Source organism: Anabrus simplex, chromosome 8, assembly GCF_040414725.1.
Source record: "Anabrus simplex isolate iqAnaSimp1 chromosome 8, ASM4041472v1, whole genome shotgun sequence".
NCBI lineage: Eukaryota > Metazoa > Arthropoda > Insecta > Orthoptera > Tettigoniidae > Anabrus > Anabrus simplex.
In genome coordinates, this window is record NC_090272.1 from 128849607 (window position 1) to 128870919 (window position 21313).

General features: G+C 36.8%; 1 protein-coding gene across 1 annotated transcript in view; it reads right to left on the reverse strand.

Annotated features, from left to right (window-relative positions):
* Nucleotides 1-2586: 2586 nt before the first annotated feature.
* The window catches only part of LOC136878884 (zinc finger protein on ecdysone puffs), a 304897-nt gene continuing 286170 nt past the window's right edge, over nucleotides 2587-21313 (reverse strand). The window contains exons 12-13 of the mRNA XM_068228845.1: nucleotides 16964-17223; nucleotides 2587-6092 (exon numbers count right to left, since the gene is read on the reverse strand). Coding sequence (XP_068084946.1) covers nucleotides 5589-6092; nucleotides 16964-17223 — 764 coding nt within the window. The 3' untranslated portion in view covers nucleotides 2587-5588. The remainder of the gene's footprint in view (nucleotides 6093-16963; nucleotides 17224-21313) is intronic.

The window sequence follows — 21313 nt, forward strand, 5'->3', positions numbered from 1 at the left end:
CTGCGCTATCAAACTCTGGTACAGAGTTTTCCCACTCATTACTATTTACTGCATCTCCTTACATTAGTCATGCCAGAATGACCCAAATTTTGAACAACATTAGATTGACCTTTTAATTCCACATTCGCTGCTGCATGCCCATCTGCAATCTTCTTTCCTTTCCTGATGGTGTCTATGTTCTTTTGCCTGTTTGGAGTTTCACAAGACTTAATCTCACTCGAAAGGTATTTCGGTAAATTAGGGAAAATGTGAGGCACTGCTCCTGGACGTAATTTCCATATCACACGAGAAATATTCACTTTTTCACCATACACTATAAAATTATCTGATTTTACCATCACATCATCAGAAAAATTAACATTGCAAATACTCTGTATCCTGTATTCTGTATCCTTCCGTGGAGTAGCTCTGGCCCATCTTTCAAATTGATTTCTATCCTCGGTGGTTTAAATGTCAACTACTCTAACATAGCCTAACTTACAGCCAGCCACAAAACAGTACGGCATGCTGAACTATTAAATTTTTTTTTTTTTTGCTAGTTGCTTTATGTCGCCCCGACACAGATAGGTCTTATGGCGACGATGGGACAGGGAAGGGCTGGGAGTGGGAAGGAAGCGGCCATGGCCTTAATTAAGGTACAGCCCCAGCATTTGCCTGGTGTGAAAATCGGAAACCACAGAAAACCATTTTCAGGGCTGCCGACAGTGGGGTTCGAACCTACTATCTCCCTATTAAATTAGTCAAGCCATATAAGATACATGCTTGAAGTACACAACACACAATGAACCGAGTTTAAGAGTTGAAAGCAAAGAAAATTCAACTTATTCACTGAAATATCTCATACAGTAACGTCTCCCGCACTTTTCTAAACCCGGCTTGCCGGGGAACGACCGGAGCAGGTGTTGGATATAACCATCTGCAGTGCTTGCAATGGCAGGAATACAAAGTACCATGCTATGATGGCAGAGTCCTTACACTTGGTCATGGTTACGATGTTAAGACAATTTTTCTGCCGACCCGACAGCTACAAAATATGTTATGTTTTGCCAAAGATCCAAGTGACCCTCTAACAACTACTTGAGTCTATGGGATACCATGCAGCTGTGGAGCTGTTTACATTGGCATGAATGGCAGAAGTGTCAAGACTCGGCTGACAGAGCACAAAAGGAACTGTCGCCTGGGGCAATAGAAGAAGTCAGCAGTAGTGAAGCATGCACTGCTTGACGGAAAGCATGAGATACGTTACGAGGAAACTGATGTACTGGCAACAACATACCACTTCCACGGCCGCCTCTACAGGGAAGCTATTTGGCACGGACTCTTACTGATTCCATTTAAGGTCTACAACCACAGCAATCTTTGTAAGGTGGAAACATGCTGAACTATCCTATTCTGTACAGACTTCTTGATCGCAGGTCCTTTGATACAAACTTCACATATTTTGTTGCAGTAAGATTTCAAGAACCAATGTAACCCTACATAGCACAATATCAGTACGTCAAGTATTTGATACCCCTATGAAGTAGAAAAATAAGCCAAGCCTCACTAGTGTTTGGAACAGGATTAAGCAACTGCAACTCTTACCGCAACAAAACATGGGAAGTTTGTATCAAAGTACCTGGGATCAAGAAGTCTATACAGAAATCAAAATCAAAACTATCCTATCAGAACCCTGTTCCATACACTAATGAGGCTTGGCTAATTTTTGTACCTGTAGATGCATCAAATACTTGACATACTAGTGTGGTGCTAGTTGTTTTCACTACATGTCAATGGGGTAGAATGAGGGCCAGTTACTGCAAGCCCTTGTTTATAACATGGTGTGCCTAGCATACCTAGCATCTTTACTCCTTAATCTCCCATTACTTGTCTTTAACAATAGATGACTCTTCCAGAAATTCTGATCCTTACCCCTTCATTGGTCTGACGACTGTGATGTCAGTCATACACATTTTACACCTATCTTAGACAATCAAACAAGCTTAGTTTCATGCAACTTGACTCCAAGGTAACTTCTATACCATGGAACATAATTATTCATCTGGTGAGAAATAAGGGTACTTTATGAAAATCTGCTAAACAAGAAAGTAAATATTTAAAAAAATGGTTAAGTTGAAGATGATATATTAATGCAATAAAGAAGCTTAACAGGAGCAATTAATAAGAATGTAATAACATTATTAAATCAGAATTCAATGTGAAAACAGCAAAATATCTTATTTGAACACTTCACCCCCAATATTCCATTCTGGGAAGGGAGAGAAATATATTTTACGAGGAAAATGAGCATGTCACATTCAAGGCACTGAGGGATATGTTTATAACAATGAGACTTTAATCCACATTATGCAGAATGCAAATTCTGCTTTCAACACAGGAATAAACTATTGTCAATGAATTCTCCCGCCGTGTCTCAAGTGTGACATATTTCAATAAGATATAGACATGAAGGTATTTATTGCAACTTTTGACTTCATTATTATAAGTTGATCTAGAACGACATATTACATGTGTACTAAATTATGAATATACCTTATTAAAATTATTAGACAGAGGAAAATGGTAATTCAAATGAAAGATATAATATCAACATCTTGGAAGTTCTCATTATTCACAAATACTGATCAATACAGAAGTGAAAGCAATAAATGAAAGCAAGATAAATCAAAAGTAAGTAACAGCCACACACTGAATGGCATTAGTGCCGATGTAAGTTATTTAAAAATATCTAAATCAAGATTCTTTCTACAAACCAAAGCAAGCAAGTTTCACTCGCTCTCGTCTTCAAAATGACTCAATAGTCTATGGGAAGAAGGGGGAACCTAGTGTATGTCGTACACATTATCAGGATGCCATAAGCTTAAAAAATTGAGAGGAAAACGCCGACTTTCTAGAAGTATTTTGAACAGATGAGCAGCATGACCAACAGATATCTCAATTATGTACACAAAACAACTACCCTCATATAAAATACGTCCTCTAAGGACTTGGCAAGTAACATACATATTTTTTCATAACATTAAGTTATACAGTATAACAAAACTTACATAACAAAATCAAGGACAGCCAGATAGTATACAATTAGCTTACCATTTGAAGAATGCTTAACCAGTCCACCAAATATTCAGTATAGGATATCCTAATCGGTATTTCAGTATTGGGAAGGAATAAAGAAGATTTTACCATAATTTCAGTCATGCCTAACATAATTTAATTTCATTATTACTCTGGTGGCAAAAAGAACAATGCAACACATGATCTTACTTATTCAGCCAATACAGGTATAAAGGTTTGGTAATGAAGAAAATTATGCTTTGGCTAATGTATCTTATTATGAAATTATACACCATGAGCTTTTACCACAAAGACAATAACTAAGAGGTTTCAAAAGAATATTTAAATCACAGCTGTCATTAGTAAACCAGCATAACTGTTGAAAAACATCATTAATTTTGCAAGCGCACCTACACAGTGGAAACTGTACTGATTATTTCTGCAACACTGTTTTCCTGTATTTTGTATCTTTCACCCAGAAATCTCAGTCTAACTAGCTTTCATCCTCAATGGATCATCTTAATGAAGTATGATGAATTCAAAAGGTAGGTATAAATTTAAAATAATCATACAACCAAATTTTTAACACCTTAGGAGCAAATGCACAAGACTTCCAACTGTTTTGACGGTTGTCCCTTGTAGTATAACATCTATATTCGAGTGGCAGGAGGTACGGGAAGGAATTATCTATCAACAATAGCTGAACACTTTTATGAATATATGGAATGTGTCTTAGGGAAATTGAAATCTCCAATGTAGTTATTACTTAGCACATATGTCCAGTTCACTATATCAATTAATTCCATAATATGGAATAATTATTATCTCTCAGAATTATTGTAATTCATCCCTGTTTTCTTATCCTCGATAATTTACATCGTAGTCCTAGTATTGCCCAATTTATAAAGAGCTCTCGATTGTGCACTTGTTGGAATACAAGCAATGATCGGTGACACTTTGCCAGTATGGCAATTACGTTAACACGTGTGGGATCAGTGTAGTTCCTAGTTACTGAAGATTTCATTTTAATTGTCATGTACATACATATCACATACTTTTGTTATGATTATTTCTCCTTGATGAATTTTCTGCTGTTCATTTCCTCACAACTGTTTCAGTTTTCTATTTTAAGCTCAGCAATTGTCAAAATTTATCAAAGCTTTATGTACTTTTGAGAGCCTTACACTTTCACTGAAAACAATGGTCAATGGCCAACGTTAAGACTGTGTGCTAAGGGATCCTCCTAAAGTGCACATTGCATCATTCTAACTCACAAGTTGACACAAATATATATTGATTGAAACACGTTTTATGCAGGTCACTTTATAGTCCTTTTAAAATGAAAATGTCCACAAAAATGCTGCCGATCATTATATATATATATATATATATATATATATATATATATATATAAAAAAATAAAAATAATAAAAAAAACCATTGCAGTTATAATTTCCACCACTTCCTTCAACTTCTTCCCATTGAAACGATGAACCAAGAATATGCATGCCTTTCTTTTTTGTTGTTCCCCTCAATATAAAGAAGTGAACCTTCCACTATTGTTTTACTTTGGTCTGAACGATAAGCTTTTGATAACAGTAATGCAGTAAAATTAATTCAGATGAAGGGGACATTTACCATTTAATATGCATAAGATCGAATAGCAAAGAGAAGACCTGTACTGTGGTAACCTTGCTTTAAAACAATGTACTATCCTACCAGAAAAATGGAAGTAATGTTAAAGATGATATTTTTTATGAATGGCAGTCTACATCAGACAGAACATTAAATTCTTACTCTGCCAAGTTACATAAAAGTTATCAAACAAGAGTAAAACGATGCAAAACCATAATCCATGGTAGTTGAGGTCATGTGCAACATAAATGAAGAAAAATTCTCAATTTTTTCATTTTTTTGACAACTAGACTGCATTCCCATTAAAATGTTCAGGAGAAACAAAATCCCCAGAGAGATACATTAACAATTATCTTATAAGGTTCCATAAAGTTTGGTCACTCTTCTGTTACTTCTATCCTGAAAAATAAAAAGTTTAACGTAGAAAAAGTTCAGCTTATTTTTTAAAACAAACTTATTATTGCGTACATTATGCCATTTATGAGTAACATCTGCAACAATTAAGCAAGTTAAAACACATTACTTCTCCTAGCTGGCAATGAGAACTGCCAAAATCAGCTAACAAGAACTAACAAGTTGTGATTCTAGCTCAGCAACAAATGTAAAAAAAATGAAATAAGGAAAACAGGATGTCAGTCACAACAGGAAGTGAACTTGTCATATTGCTTTAAGTAATAAACTTTCTAATGCTTCACTGAAACTAGTAAGAGAAAGAGACACTTCACTATTTCACAATTCATCACGTCTTAGAGAGTCCCACCTTACTAAAACATGCACCACCAGATAAATCACTTTACTAAACAGTTATCAGTCACATATAGCACTTAACATTATTATAAAAGTAAACATGTAACAGAAATATCTACGTTACATGTTACTAAGAACCAGGACAAGTATACTCAGTCAGTTGAAGCAGCAGTAGGAGGAGTTGATGCAGACTCTGGAACAGAAGCCTTCTTAGCAGGCGACTGTGGTTCGGATTTAGCATCTTCTGGTTTCTCCATATCTTCATCATCTACCTCTGCAGCCTGCTCCTCCTCTGTAGTGACCTTGGTCACATCTTCCTCAGATTGGTTAGCATTCAATGCTGTGCTGCCTTTCTCACTATTCTGAAATCTATCATAGCGCCCACGAGAGTCTTCATCTTCATCTGATGATTTGTTGACGGCCTCTTCAACCTCATCCAGTAATCCTCCTATTTCCTTGTCCAGGTCTTCCTCTGTTCCCATCTCCAGATCTTGGTCTTGTTCTTGGCCCGCACCTTCTGCAGCCTGGCCTTCTCCTTGAGAAACCTCACTGCCATCTTCAGTCTTCTTTTTCTTTTTCTTAGGAGATTCACCTGCTGTATCTTCTGAGCTTTTCTCACCATCCTTCTCGCTTTTTTCCTTATTTTCAGCTGTTTTCTGAAAAAAAAAAAAGAAAGGTTTAATTATTTGATAATAACACTAGAATATGTTTTCTCCTTTAGTTTCATTTTCCTATTCCTGAGAGTTTTTTTTGTTAAAGTCGAAGCTTTTTTCTTCCCAGTTTCAGCTAAAGTAATACACAGTAAAACCCCGTTAAATCAGAAATGCCAACCCTTGCGATGTCACAAAATATTCTAAGACCCGTTACTACATGTAATTAACCTTGATTCACAGTTTAAAACTTTCTAATGCCATGGAAAACACTATTTCCGAAATGTATCGAGCAAGGTGCATTTACATTATTCAAATAATGAACTTGGATTAAACAATGGCAGACATAACCTCACGCAACAAAAGAAAGAAAAAAATCAGAATTCAAAGACGACGACAAATTATACCAACTCTCCTGAGCAAATTCTCTCTTCCTTGAATTACTGTACCGCTCGCATTTTTAGGTGTCTTGTACTTGCACGGAAAGTGCCCGATGCCCTTAAAATATCATGGCTTATCGAACTTTCCTATGACGAGGGGAGAAAGTCTCTTGCTTCCGTCTGCATTACAGTACAGTGACCTCTACCCTTGCACGATTTCCCAGCAGGTACTTCTCTCCTTAAATAAGTCCTTTTGGGCCCAGCATTAAAAAAATTCTGTTTCATCGGCACTGACAATTTTGTTTGGTGCATACGAATTGATTATATGAGCCACGCTCTTTCGCCAACTGTCGGCATCACTTGTTCGCAGAGTAGGTTTCTCTGCACACTGCCTGCTATGTGATATTGTAGCGTTCTTTAAAATGCTGAATACAAAAGAATTACAATTTCACTTGAACTTATCAAATATGAAGCACACTGCAGATAAACTGAAGTGAAAATGCAGAAGGCTACCCCTGCACGTTCCAGAAGATGCGTTCTTTCGTGACATGGAGAAATCTTGAATTTAAATTACTCTGTAAAATACTACTTTTTTAAAATGTAAGGGCAGCAGCAGCAGTCACCTCCGTACAGGCCATGAAGGCCCTTGGAGAAGTGGAAGGTAAAGGCTTCCACCATTGTTAACCTCGGCACGTAATGGGGTAGAGTGGTTAGCTCTATGCCCGGCCGCCTTTGCCCCCAGGAATTAACCTGGTACTCATTTTTGGTGTAGGCTGAGTGAACCTCAGGGCCATATGTACCTCCGGAAGTGGAAATCTTGTTTCTTAAATTTTTACGACTTCCTGACGGGGATTCGAACCCACGTCCTTCCGGGCGAACCGAGCACGCCTTTACCGCCTCGGCCAGGCAGCCCCTAAATGTAAGGGCAGTTTTGAATTAAAAGTCTGATTTTGGTAATGGGACCGTTATGGTTCTTCGAATGACGAATAATCCGTATTTTGAATTAAACGATTTAAATAACATGCAAAACTGTTCATGTTTCCGGGAAAGTGAGCTTCTTTGAATTAGGTGAAATTTTGAATTAAGCGATTTTGAATTATCTAGGTTCTACTGTATATTACCCAAAGTTCTTCATTCCGTCAAAACTAATGCAAGATTAAGAAAACCCTAGAAAACGCCTTTAAAAGAAATGTTTTTTAGGAATAGAATCATTTCAAAATGCTTGGAAAAACATACAGAAACAATAATTTTGCAACTTTTCCAAGGAATCAACTGATTCAAAATGTGGTTTAAATTATAACCTAATATGAGTAAATTCTTTTCCAGGTATTTTACAGTGTTTTCTTAATCATACATTAGTTTCGGCAGTCATACAGATTATATATTAATCTTGAGACCATTGGTCCATTCTAAAAAAAAAAAAACCCACATTAAGATACAGTTAAGTCCGTTATAGCCAGAAATCATAATATTGAAAATTTTACTTTTTAAAGTGGATTGTCATTATATCAATTTTTTTGGAAAAGATACAAAAAATACAAAATAAACACAGATTAAAATATGTATGAAATTATAATCTAGTCTAGGAAGCCAGGAATAACTGCCGAGAGGATTTGTCGTGCTGACCACATGGCATCACATAATTTGCAGGCCTTCGGGCTGAGTAGTGGTCGCTTGGTAGGCCATGGCCCTTCGGGGCTGTTGTGCCATGGGGTTTGGTTTGGTTTGGTTTGGTTTTATGAAATTATAATCAGCTTGCTCAAAAGTTATGTTTTCACAGATGATTTCCATATTACGGCTTACTAAATTGCAAATAGAAGAACTTGATAACATAGCAAGAAAAGTTGGATTGCAAATTTCATATGAAAAAACAGAAATAATGCCAACCTTCCCTGTTACAGCACCAACCATTACCTTAGCCAATACCAAACAAATTAAAATTGTGGATAAGTTTAAATATCTTGGTGAAATTATAACTTGGAACACCAATGAAAAATCATCAACAGAAAGCAGAACCTTTAAGTTAAAAAAAGCACAACGAATTACATGGCCAACGTACAAGAAAAAATCTCTTTCAATAAATGCTAAACTTCAACATTACTGTTCCGTCATTAAACCTGAAGAGACTTACGCTTGTGAAACACTATTTAAATTGAACACCAAAGCAACTGATACACTGCAAAAGGTTGACAGAAGGATACTCAGAACAATCATTAATAAAAAACATCAGGTGGATGGACAATGGAGATTATTGCCTAATGCAGTGGTTTATAGGGAAAGTGAATCTATAATAGATACGATGAGAAAAAGAAGAATTGCCTTTTTCTGTCATCTTTCTAGATTAAATGATAATAGGATAATAAAACAACTATTTAATTACTTTTGTAAAAGTAAAACAAAAAATAATTGGTTTAAAGAAGTTCAGAATGATTTAGAAGAGCTGAATATTACAATGAAGCAAATTGAAAATAGAGAAGAAAAAAGGATTCTCAAGAACAAACAAATAAGATTGTCATTAAAAACTGTACAACACAATATGTCATATCTGATGAAGAAAGGGCAGCCAGGTCAGCCAGAATGAAGAGGTTTTGGGAAAGGAAGAAGTTGATGCAAGCTAAATCTTCAGTTAATTCTTTGTTAACGTAAATGTATTTGGGTTTGACTTAAGTGCTCCAATGTGGGCATAAACTATGTAAACAAATAAATTAAAAGAGAGCCTTCTGAGGCAAAAGTTTAAGTTTTCTGACCCAAACAGCATCATCTAACCTAACTGCATATGTATCATGAAAACATATTTTAAGCTCCATTAGAGTAATGACAATTTTAGCTATTAATTTACATGGGAATCCCCACTTGAAATTTTAACCAGATGCAAGAATAGATAAACAAACCTCTGTGTGTGTGATAATATAGAAGCAAATTCAACAGGATTCTCGACTTGATTTGACACTTGTTTGTCCCTTTCCTATGCTTATGTAATACCTCTGAAATCAGTGATGCACACTGTCATAACTTTAAAGCTATATTTTTATAAATTCCATGGGTCAACATTCATTATAAAAGTCTTTTATACACTTAGTACTTGCACATGTTTCGAAAGATATCCACTTTATCAGCAAGCTTCACATATATAAAATCAAAATTTCTCTATTCTAAGATCATCTTAATCTAACTTACATTAACACACATGCAGTAAAACCTCGTTAATTCACAGCCATTGATTAGACTTGTCATCTAATGTTACTTTACATGTCAACAAAGCGGCTCAACTATCCTGTCATGCGCTTAATTGGGTGCTTGGAAGATGTACTTCTTAGTCTACATTAAGAAGAAAATCTTTTTAGGCTCGCAAAACGAATACTAGATCCCTTTATTTAGAAAATATAACAAACTCACGCAATATCACGAAGCAGTAAACCTATATTGTTCTCGAACCATGCACTCACTTCTGATTAGTATACGTAACGGTCTAGCTTGGTACAAGCTACTAGCAGTAAGGGCTGGGCTAACACTACATGGGAGGGTAGTGAGAGAGCTGGGGGTGGAAGTATAAACCTCCTTTTGCAAACTTAGTAATGAATTCAAAGCATATTCACTACAACTTTTCGCACTGATGTAACACCTACACACATCGATTGCACTAAACACCTCACAGATTCAAGATTCAAGTCGTTATCTCCATCTCCATCCCTGTCAATATCGCTTGTAGCTGGTCTATCACCACCGTGTTGTTGTCATACATCAGCAATAATCTCTTCATCCAGTAGTTCTCCACATACAGCTAGATTATCATCGAAATGCACAAAAGTACCGAATTCTACACCATCCGGTAGCGTTGGCTCATTGCCAGACAAAACTTCGTCCCCATAATCATCATTAGAGGCAGCCTCTTCTAGTAAGACACCAGCTTTGCGGAAACAGTTGCTGATTGTAAAGGATGACACCTGTTTCCAGGCAGTCGAAATAAAGTCCATGGCTTGAAGCAAATTAATGGAGAGAGGTTCATTTCCTACATCACTCAGTGTTATTAAATGATGAACCAGCATTTTTCTATAATGTACTTTGAAATTTGCAGCGATGCCCAAATCAAGCGGTTGTAGAACACTGGTACAGTTAGGAGGGGAAAATTCCACTCGGACATTCTCCAGAACGATTTGAGGTTGTTTCTTTTTCATTTTAATGTTCAGTTTTTTGAACCACTGTTCCATTAGAAGCATAGTCATCCAAGAATTTCTGTTGGATTCATATTCCGTAGGTTTTGTTTTCGCACCCTTAAAACACCTTGGATTCTTCGATTTTCTTATCACAAGTGGAGGAAGTTTGTCAGATCCATTTGCATTGGTGGCGAGAAGTACTGTTCGACGAATTTTATTTTTCTTTCCTCCATGGCATGAGTCGTCTTTTAAAGCCAATGTTTTATTCGGAAGGAGATTGTAGAATACCCCGGTCTCATCAAGATTGTAGATGTTTGGAGGCTGATATTCGCTTGCGATACCCGGCAGAACCTCTTCTTTCCAGTGTTGCACCATGACGTCTTCCACAGCTTTTGAGTCAACACAAATTGTCCTCCTTGTGATTCCATGACAATCTTTAAATCCTTGCAACCATCCTGATGAAGCCTTGAAATCAGCAGTGATACTCATCATTTCAGCTAAATCTATTGCCTTTGCCTTCAGCATGTCGCCACTAATTGGTAGAGCTGCAGCACGCTTTTGCTGGAACCATGTGAAAAGCGCTTTCTCCAAATCTACGTACCTTCCTTCTTGTTGATGGCTGCGCTTTGCTGATTTTGAACTCAGTTTTAAGAACTCGTCCAAAATAGTGTTTCTTTTACTGATGTCTGTACATAGCATGGTATAAGCAATCCCTAAGTCTGAAGCAATTTCAGTTTTTGCTTGTGTGGATTAGCGTCCACTTCTAGTATAAATTTTACTTTTTCACCTAGGGTATAACTTTTCCTTTTTTTCTGTTCTCCATGGCTAATCAAAAGCAACTGAATGACAAAACTACTGTTCAACAGTGAACACTAGATAGCGGCACTGTGGACACTTTACTTCTCCATTGTTCCCAGGAAAGAAATTCTCATATTCAAACAAATTTACTGTATTTTCTTTTGTTTCCGCACCGAAACTGCCACTTTGCTTGTATCTTAATCTTCGGCAGCACTTTGAAGGTCATAAACGACTAAGGTAGAGGAGGAGCGAGATAGAGAGCGAAGGGGACTCGCTTGGTTGACCTTTATTAAGCCGCCAATAAGTAAGAGTCAACGACGTCACCTGGCGAAACTCTCTGTGTTCTGTTTCAGCACCGAAACCCGACCGCTCTACTTCCGCCAATGCCGACAAAGAGGAAACTTCATAAATACAGTAGTTTCTTTTTAAAAAGCACATGCTCATAATAATTATGGAAAACTAAGTTATATTTCACTGACAATACGTATTACGTATAAATAAGGTTTAATTAACACGCTTTTAAATTGCATTTTGCCGGGACCTTAAGGAAATGACATACATCAGAGTTACATATAAAGCAGGTTCAACTGTATTTCATATCTTGTTCAATACTGGTGAAAGAATGATTCTTTTCGTGCACATATTCACACATAGCTGAATACCTAGTGTGTCTTATAGGGTGACGATTTCATCATAAATGCCTATTTTTATCCTCAACCCAGAATCGTATGCTTATAAGTCTAAAATCTTTTTGTCGATTTTCAAAGGAAACACATGGGTTTTATAGTGCCAATAAATGCCCATTTCGTGCATTAGTGCCTATTTTGAAGATATTTGCATGATAAGTGCCTAAAACGACAAATATTAAGTTTTTAAGTCGTATTTTTACACCCATCACAACTTTGTTAGTTTTCTTGACCAGATAGCCGCTGAAAGCAGGTATTGTTTGCAGGTAGCTACCAAAGACAGGCACTTAAATGGGATTAGAGAGGACAACAGTGTTCTATCTATCTTCTGATTCTGCTTGGAGCGAGGTGGCCTTGAATCTGCACCCTGCTGTGGGGAAGTGGGGGGAGAAAGAGAATGCACACGATGGGAAGAGCTGTTTACACATCAGTTTACTCGTTTTGTGCTAAGCTGCAAGTAATTTTGGAATTCCTGGACTCGTAAAAATATTTGTTAAAGCCAGATTGTTAGTGGACCATGTACATTGGTGTTAATACAGTTGAAGGTGTCGGGGAGGAAATAGCGGGCAGTGTTTTCCATTATCTAAACGAAGTGCAATAATTTCTCAAGCAAATGCCGAAGGACAAATCACGCAGATCTATTCTGTATCGGCAGTGGTTCAATGGCGACTGAAATTTCACTACCAATGGGAAAGTGATATTTTGCCAAGCCTGTTCAAAAGAAGTAAGTTCAGTGTTTATTAAATGCTTAATACACTTATCTCCTATACGGCAGACCTACTAATGTTTTTCACACGATTTCTCAAAGTTAATTTTCTGTTCTGTTTTCTGTCCCTTCAGATAAAATGTGTAAAGAAATACTGTCTGGACCAGCACAAGAACACTGCTATACATATGTTGAAGACAAGAAAACAAGCAACAGGCCTGCAGCCATTTCTCCACCAAATGGAGGACAGTTCTCAGAAAACCTTCAATACAGAGCTCTGCCTTGCAATGGTTGCAGCAAATATCCATACCTGCCAACTTTTGAAAAGGGCTATCAGTAAAACTCACGCGCGACGAAAAATCTAAGATTTTCGAAATACCACCTCATTTGTAGTTTCATTTTCTTCCATGCATAACATGATAGGAAATTTTTCCAAGAAAAAACGAATGGAAGAAAACTGTGCATCTTCAATTTTGTCTACTCTGGCAACTTGAGCATGCTTTAACACATCATTTTTGTGTGGAAACTTGTTGAAGATGTAGTCACAAGCAGTACAAAAGTAGTTTCTCACTGATGAAAAGCAAAGAGATTTATCTGCAAATTGGAGATCGTTCAGTATGTTCGAAGTCTGAATGCCAATAACTAACTCATCATCACTTTTTGAATTTGAATGAAGTTGTACTCAACTTCAAGGAGCTTTTGACAATTTTGGGCTTAACAAACTTGGTGAACAACTGCTTTAGCAAATCCATTAGAAGTTCTAATAAAAAATGAACTTGTGGGGAAGAAGTCTGAAGGGCAACATTGAATTTGTCAAATACAGGAATAGTCACATGAAGGAAAGTGCAAAAGGCCTTGTTCAAGTTTGAGGATAGGAACATAAACAATTTTTCCTCACGTGTTGTAGCAGAAGTCTTGGTTTTCAGGATGGGTTTGTCGCATTTGGAAGAATCTTATTCTTTTAGGGGCATGTGTAGTAGCAGAATCAAAAATTCTCTTCTTCTGATACTCTCTGGATCCACTTGGTTCAACTCTATGTATTTTGAAAGAGGTCAAGCTTGTGGAAATGTTTTGGGTACTACATAATATTACTTCCTCCTTGAAGAAAGAAAGAAGCGGATCCCACTCGTCCAGTGGTCTATCCGTACGTCTGCCTAAAGATAACCTCCTAGTACATACATATTTCAGAATTTTCTTTGCCTCTTTATTGTGCAAGTTCTGAAATTTCTGAAGGCGCTCTTTCCTTTTGACACTCTTCTCTAAGAAATAAAATGTATCAACAAGGATCTCATTCCACTTCAAGTGGTAATCTTCCAGCACCTTTTTCAGCTGCTAATCATGTGGCAAATGCAACCTATAATGGCAATACCTGGTTGAGCTACCTTCAGAACTGTTGAAACTCCATTTTTGTGTCCTATCATAACAGGAGCATTGTCGGAGCAGAAAGCCACACAGTTTTCAATTGGTATGTTATGAGAATTCAGCTGTGATAAGATCAGGTTACCTATGTTTCGCCCTGTTGAGTCACCCTCTAATGCTGGTATGGATAGCACAGTGCTCATTACTTTTTCCCGCGGAATATCGTAGAATGTAACAGCAATAGGATACAACTTGGCATTCGTATCATTGCTTCCATCTGTCCAATGGTCCATTCTGAAGGCACTTAACTTCAGATGATGCATTTTTTGCCATTTTATTTACAATGCATGCCGTTTTTGTGCGACCACAACTGTATTTCTTTGCTACTTCTGATGTGCGAAACATCTTCTTAAATAAAGCCCCAGCATGATCAGCCGCATTTAAAGGCACATTGTGTTCCACCAAAAAGTAAGTAAACAGACACTCAGCCCTAATTACGTCACTGTCGACGTTTCCAGACTTGACCAAAAAAAAAAAAAAAAAAAGTTGATTTTCTTGTTATCTTCCTCCGATTTTAACGTAACTTATGTGCTTACCGCACTTCACATGATTATTTAAATTGTTTCTTCCACCATGTGCAATATTAATATCACACCCACATACCGTACAAAAGGCAAAATTTTCTTCCTTTCTTGATTTTAGTATGCAGGGAAAATCAACAGAATATGATTCTTTAAATGTCTGGAAGTACTGTTTCTTGCTGTTTCTTGTTGGATTTATTCATGATAACGTATAACAGGAATATAGTGTATGAAAATGTCTGAGAAGAAAGTCTCTATATCCATTCAAACATCGATCACTGAACGTAACATAAAATTATAACAAACACTCAAAGCAGTCAAACACTTCATTAAAACATGGCAAAGCACACAAAGCCTTAAAGGATTAAATGAACATGAAGCCAACCTCGTGAATGAAGAATGTGCACATGGTAGAAAAACACACACACGTGGAACGAATGTAATTATTATTATTCTTTGTAATTTAAGTGGCTTCACTAATAGCGGTATATTCAGTCATTGGAACGAGTGTGATTAGTCCAAGGAATACAGGAAACTGCGAAGAACGAATTCATAACACAAAACCTTGAACCCTTCATTAAAATATGTCATAACCTCAAAAGGCCACCACAGAACAACAATCATGTGGTCAAAGAATATAGGTTAAATCACAAGCGAACGGAGCATCATAATAGTTTGTATAAACGATGATTACGAAAAGGGAAAGAGCAGCCTGTAACTCTCAGACATTTCACTTCACAATCCAACGAACGGAGCGGAACAAAGAATTTGCGGAGCAGAGCCTGCCGACACCTAAGATTTACATGGAAGAACTGTTATCCCGGCCAATTCCAACAACGACACAAAGATCACACAATTAAAAATGCCAATCATATCAAAGAATGAGTTATCGACTATCGTGGACTTGCCTTCGACCAAGACAGACTACAATATATTGTAGTCGGTCTTGCCAAGACCGAGCGTGCTTTGACCCACGCAAACAATCTATTGTACGGAAGTGGACGATTATCTAATGTTAACGTTTCAAATTTTTGTCCGCGAAGTCGTAAAATGACACTGTACACCCGTAAAACCGTAAAATGCTGCAATTTCCTTAAATTTTACGGACAAACCATAAAAGTTGGCAGGTATGGAAATGATATATAGCCCCGAACAGCTAACCTTACTCTTAGGAGTGATGAAATCCCACTACCTTATGGTGGGGCAATATTCTTCCCAGTCTCCCATGTCGTAACTGTATTATCCATCACCTTATCTCTCCGTGATTGCCTTTTGCTGATATTCTATAAACAAAACCCGAGCGGACTGACTCATAAAAGTGAGTTGGAATGACATCATGCAAGGAAAAATCTTGTGCAGCAAATCAAATCGCTGTCTAAATGTAACGACGTAGCTAAAAACCAGCAAGTTTTAGAACTTCTGGAGGGAAGTCTATAACTAGCCAAAACATTCAGATACATGTGTTGAATACACTGTTAAAAACGATACCGTAATGGTAAAATGAAAAAATGAGCATTATTTTATAACACAGAAGCATTTTAAATTTTACTGATTAACAAATATTGTCGATTTATGTGTTTATTACAGAATTTCTTAAATATGTATTTACATTTTTAAAATGTGAAAATGTGTGTTTTTATGTGAAATAAGATGTTTTTTTACTTGGGGATGCACAATAGGAATAATGAAATTTATAACTTGCATTAAAACTTACGCAAAAAAGTAATTACATAAAAATACGCTCCCTAGGGAAATGCGCTAGAGAGGGAATTTTCTATCAAGGACAGCAGTCTTAGATATCTCCTTTCAATGTCAACGAAAGTTCGGTAGTACACAAAGCAAGAAAACGATACCAAAGAGAATCGAATGCATTCAATATAAGTGCTCAAGTGCACATATATTGACAACAGGAAAAATGGCGCACTTAATCACTCACAAGAATGGATGCATCAGTGATACATTTCTTCCTGTAACCGAATGATAATGCACAGTTTAGTATAGGAATTTTCAAGGGCCAGGAAAAACTTGCCGTTATAATGGGGTTCGCGCTTTATGCCATACTTGCTATAGCAGACTATTACTGCAATTAATAGGCAATACAAATCCTAAAAGTAAACATTCTATGATGTACCCAGCGAGCGTCAAGTACCACGTCTAGTTAACTATAATTACAATATATATATATACACGGTAAGTAATGGTGCGATATTTACATCAGCAGATTGATCCTTCTTTTCAGATGCCTTTTTGGCCCTTGCTTCTTTTTCAGCCTTTCTCTTAGCCAACTTTTTCTGATGAAGTCTCTCAGCCTCTTTTCTAAGGAGTCTATCTTCACGATAACGTACATATCGCTGTAAGTGTGACCTTGAGCGACAATGGATGGCTAGAGCTTTCTCTTGTTCATCATACCATGGCAAGTAGGTACGACACAAATCACAGTAATACACCTCCACCTTCCGGGCATATTCAGCACCTGGAAAATATACAGAAAAACACAAAACAAATTACTATAAATTTTATCTGCATATTTTCTTTAAAAAATTTAAACTGAAACGTAAGAATAATTCTGCAACTTTTCCAAATGTGTAGAGATAAGCTGCTTTAAGACAACTTGTTGGAGACATTTCATGCAAAACAAAAACTCAATTCAGTAACACATATATAATCAATTACTTCAGCAATCTAGATAAGCAAACTATGTTTACAAACAGCAACCAAACTTATAATTTAGTTAATCGCAACCATGGACCATTGGAGCAATTATGATGGAGGCATTTCATATTAAGTAAAGCTAGTCAGTCTCTCTCAGGTCAGGAGACAGGGCACAGCTATTTGAGAAAATAATTTCTGAGTTCATTTCCAATTACCTTAAAAAAAAGACAACCAAGATGTAATTAGAGTAGATGGAGTGTAGGCATATATTGAGAATAGGCTATCACGAGGTTTTTCCCCCAAACAGAAAAAAAAATGTGCATTTAAAAGAGAAGTTTTTTTTAGTGGCTTTATGTCGCACCGACGCAGATAGGTCTTATGGCAACGATGGTATAGGAAAGGCCTAGGAGTTGGAAGGAAGCGGCCATGACCTTAATTAAGGTACAGCCCCAGCATTTGCCTGGTGTGAAAATCGGAAACCATGGGTAACCATCTTCAGGGCTGCCAACAGTGGGATACGAACCTACTATCTCCCGGATGCAAGCTCACAGCCATGCACCCCTAACCGCACGGCCAACTCACCCGGTTAAAAGAGAAGTAAGCCATTTAACATATTTACTGGATTTAATTACGGTGCTGAGACTTAGATATGGACCAGGAGGATTGAAATTAATTGCATGCAATGGAGCTGAATTTTCTGGGAGGAATTCTGGAGAGAAGACGATAAGGGACAAAATAGAAATAGACTGGAAGAAATGGGGTGGAATGTGCTGGGAAAGTTATATTTGGCTTTCAAGTAAAATTATGGATCATTTCGTTCTGAACAGTAGATGTTACATAATTTATTAACATAAGTTGTACAGTAATACCATTTTTTAAATGTACAAAAAATTTAAGAAAACTTTTCTTACGCTTACAACTCTGTTTTATACACTAAAATAATGTGCGAGTCTTTTCTGTTTTACATTTGAATAGCGTTTGTGCACAGCATGATCACAAAGATGTTTTACTAACATCAGTTCTGCCGGTGTGGTTTCAGTCTGGGATTCTAAATAGGCAATCAGTTTGTCCAGCTGCATTGTTGCCTCTCTACGAGTCAGTTTCTTCTGATGGAGTGCTGATTTCATTCGAATTCACCATCACTCTCGTCATTACCTACCGAGGAACCAGAGGCAATAATTTCTTCATCTGTCATTATGCCGTAGCCTGAATTACAGTCATTAATGTCTAGCCGTTTTAATGCTTCTAACATTTTGGCCATGGAAACAACCACTTTCTTCTGTTTTGAAGTGTCCTTAAAATTAACATAAGATTGACAAGATTAAAACAAACAAAGCATTACTTTGTCAATTTTATATATTTTTCATCTAAACAGTGTTATGTGGCTGAAGATGTTGATAATATACGAAACATGTACCACTTTTGACCATTAAAAATTGCCTTAAGCAATCATTGTATCGACTAGGTGGAAAATAAATAAATACTTAATTGTGAATCCAGCGGGTCATTATCGAGCAACGATGTGAACCCGAGATAACGTCTGCAGTAGTGGATGAGTGTCATAGACTGCATGTCAGCAGGGTCATTATTATAAAAGTGTTTGATGAAGTGACTAAACAATGTTTACCAAGCAGTGTAGCTCTGCGTGCTGAGGCACATTAATAGTGCATTGCATTCAGAAGAGCAAGGGTTCTAATCCCACCTCGGCCGTGCTGGGAACGATTTTCCACAGTTTCCCATTCTCAGTTCCAGGCGAATGCCAAGACAGTACCTTTGATAGACTGTGGCCGCATTACTTCCAATTCTTCTCCTCAACCCCTTAAGCGGAGAGCTCGGTACACAACGGCTCACTCCCAGGTGGGGAGCGATTTCCTTGATTGAAGAAAATATTTAATTACATGATTAAAAACAATCTTAGACTAAAATGAACTATTGAAGGGCCCTAGGAGAAATACTTACTTGCATATAATGTATTTAATCGTTGAAAAATTATATTATTTGAATTTTTCAATACTTTGTGCAAAAACATACTAAGGTTTTTGTGTATTCATAAATTTTTACATCACCTATATTACTGTCATTCATTTCATTAGGCAGTGTTATTGGAACTTTATGTTATCAAAGATAAGGCTATTTGCGGATGGTATTATGTACTGTATGCTGTATGGAGTAATAAATAATTTACAGGATTGTGTGCAAAAAGAAAAAAATCTTGATCAAGTTGTGAGATGGGCAGCAGGCGATTGTATGAGGGTTAACGGTGAGAAAAGTCGGGCTGTAAGTTTCACAAAGAGGAGAAGTCCTCCGAGCTTTAATTACTGTGTTGATGGTATGACAGTAACTCGTGCCAATCTCCGTAATTACCTAAATGTTCGTATAAGGAAAGATCTTCGTTCGGGTAATCACATAAACGGGATTGTAAATAAGGGTTACAGATCTCTTCATATGCATATGAGGGTATTTAGAGGTTGTAGTAAGGATGAAAAGGAGAGGGCGTATAAGTCGCTGATAAGAACCCAATTGGAGCATGGTCGTAATGTATGAGACTCTCATCAGGATTACTTGATACAAGAACTGGAAGAGATTGAAAGGAAAGCAGCATAACTTGCTCTGGGCGATTTCTGACAAAAGAGTATTATTACATAAATGTTGCAAACTTTGGGGGTGGAAAAGTTTGGAAGTAAGGAGACTAGCTGGTCGACTGAGTGGATTTTTTGTTTTACTGTTAAATTAACTGAGTCAAAACTGAAAAAGAGATGGTCTCAGACATTATGAAAGAAATAAAAATCTGCAGAATATTTTGAGCTGTCAGTGGTGAGATAGCTTGGAATGACAGATGAATAAGCTTGAGTGGGTTTTTAAAAGTAGGAAAGATAATAAAATGAAAATAAAAGACTAATTGGGCAAATATTTATTTATTTATATGAAGAGGAATTAGGGACAGGAATGATTTATTGAAGGTGTTTGATAAATTTCCAACTTCTTTGAAATAATTTAAGAACAGAAGAGGTATACGGAATCTACCACCTGGGTAAAAGCCCTAAATGCAGATCAATGGTGACTGATTGGAATCAACCGGATAACCTCTTCACTATCTGTCTGATTAGTAGGCTCTAGAATGCTTATACACTGTAACTGCAAAGTACAAACTACCCCAAGTTTTCCTTGGTAAATCGTATATAGTAAAACCTCATTAAAACGTTTCTGCAAGGAACAAGGAAAGAGAACGTGTTAAACGAGAAAATGTACTATTGAATTTATTAATAAAAACTTATCCAAAAGGGTATTGTACACACTTGATCGTGAGTTATGGAAGGTGTATGTTTTCATAATTGTATTTTTTGACTGGACGCCAGAGTTTTAATTAAAATCAACATGTGTAATAATGCGACGATATTTAACGCGACAAATTTTTATCGAAGTTCATAAACAGGACCAGATACCAAGATTCATCCAGTGTCTTTTAAAGTCTAAATTCATATCCTTGTTCTCTTTTTGTTTTTTAAACTTTAATGGCTGAAGAAATCTTCAAATGAGTGCAAATAATGTATTACAATCTAATGTTATTCTGAAGGAATAAATTTAATTTGATAGATAGGTTGTTAATGCCTTTACCGGTGGCAACGTTAGGGCTCAAGGCCCTCTCTTACACTTAACCACTAGAAGAGAATAGATCTACATATACATAACTTATAATTACAAATATAAATAACAATTTGTATTGTAATGGTGGAATTTTCCTAAAAGTACCATAACACTTGTTTTGTCTTCATTAGTAAGCAACTTCATGACTTTTTCAGTATTCATAACTGGGCTCAAAGACAAATATGCATTACGTAATCAACACACGTTTGTGTTCCTTATCTGATGACAAATATTCACTACCCTTCGCTGCATTGCTCAACACAGAA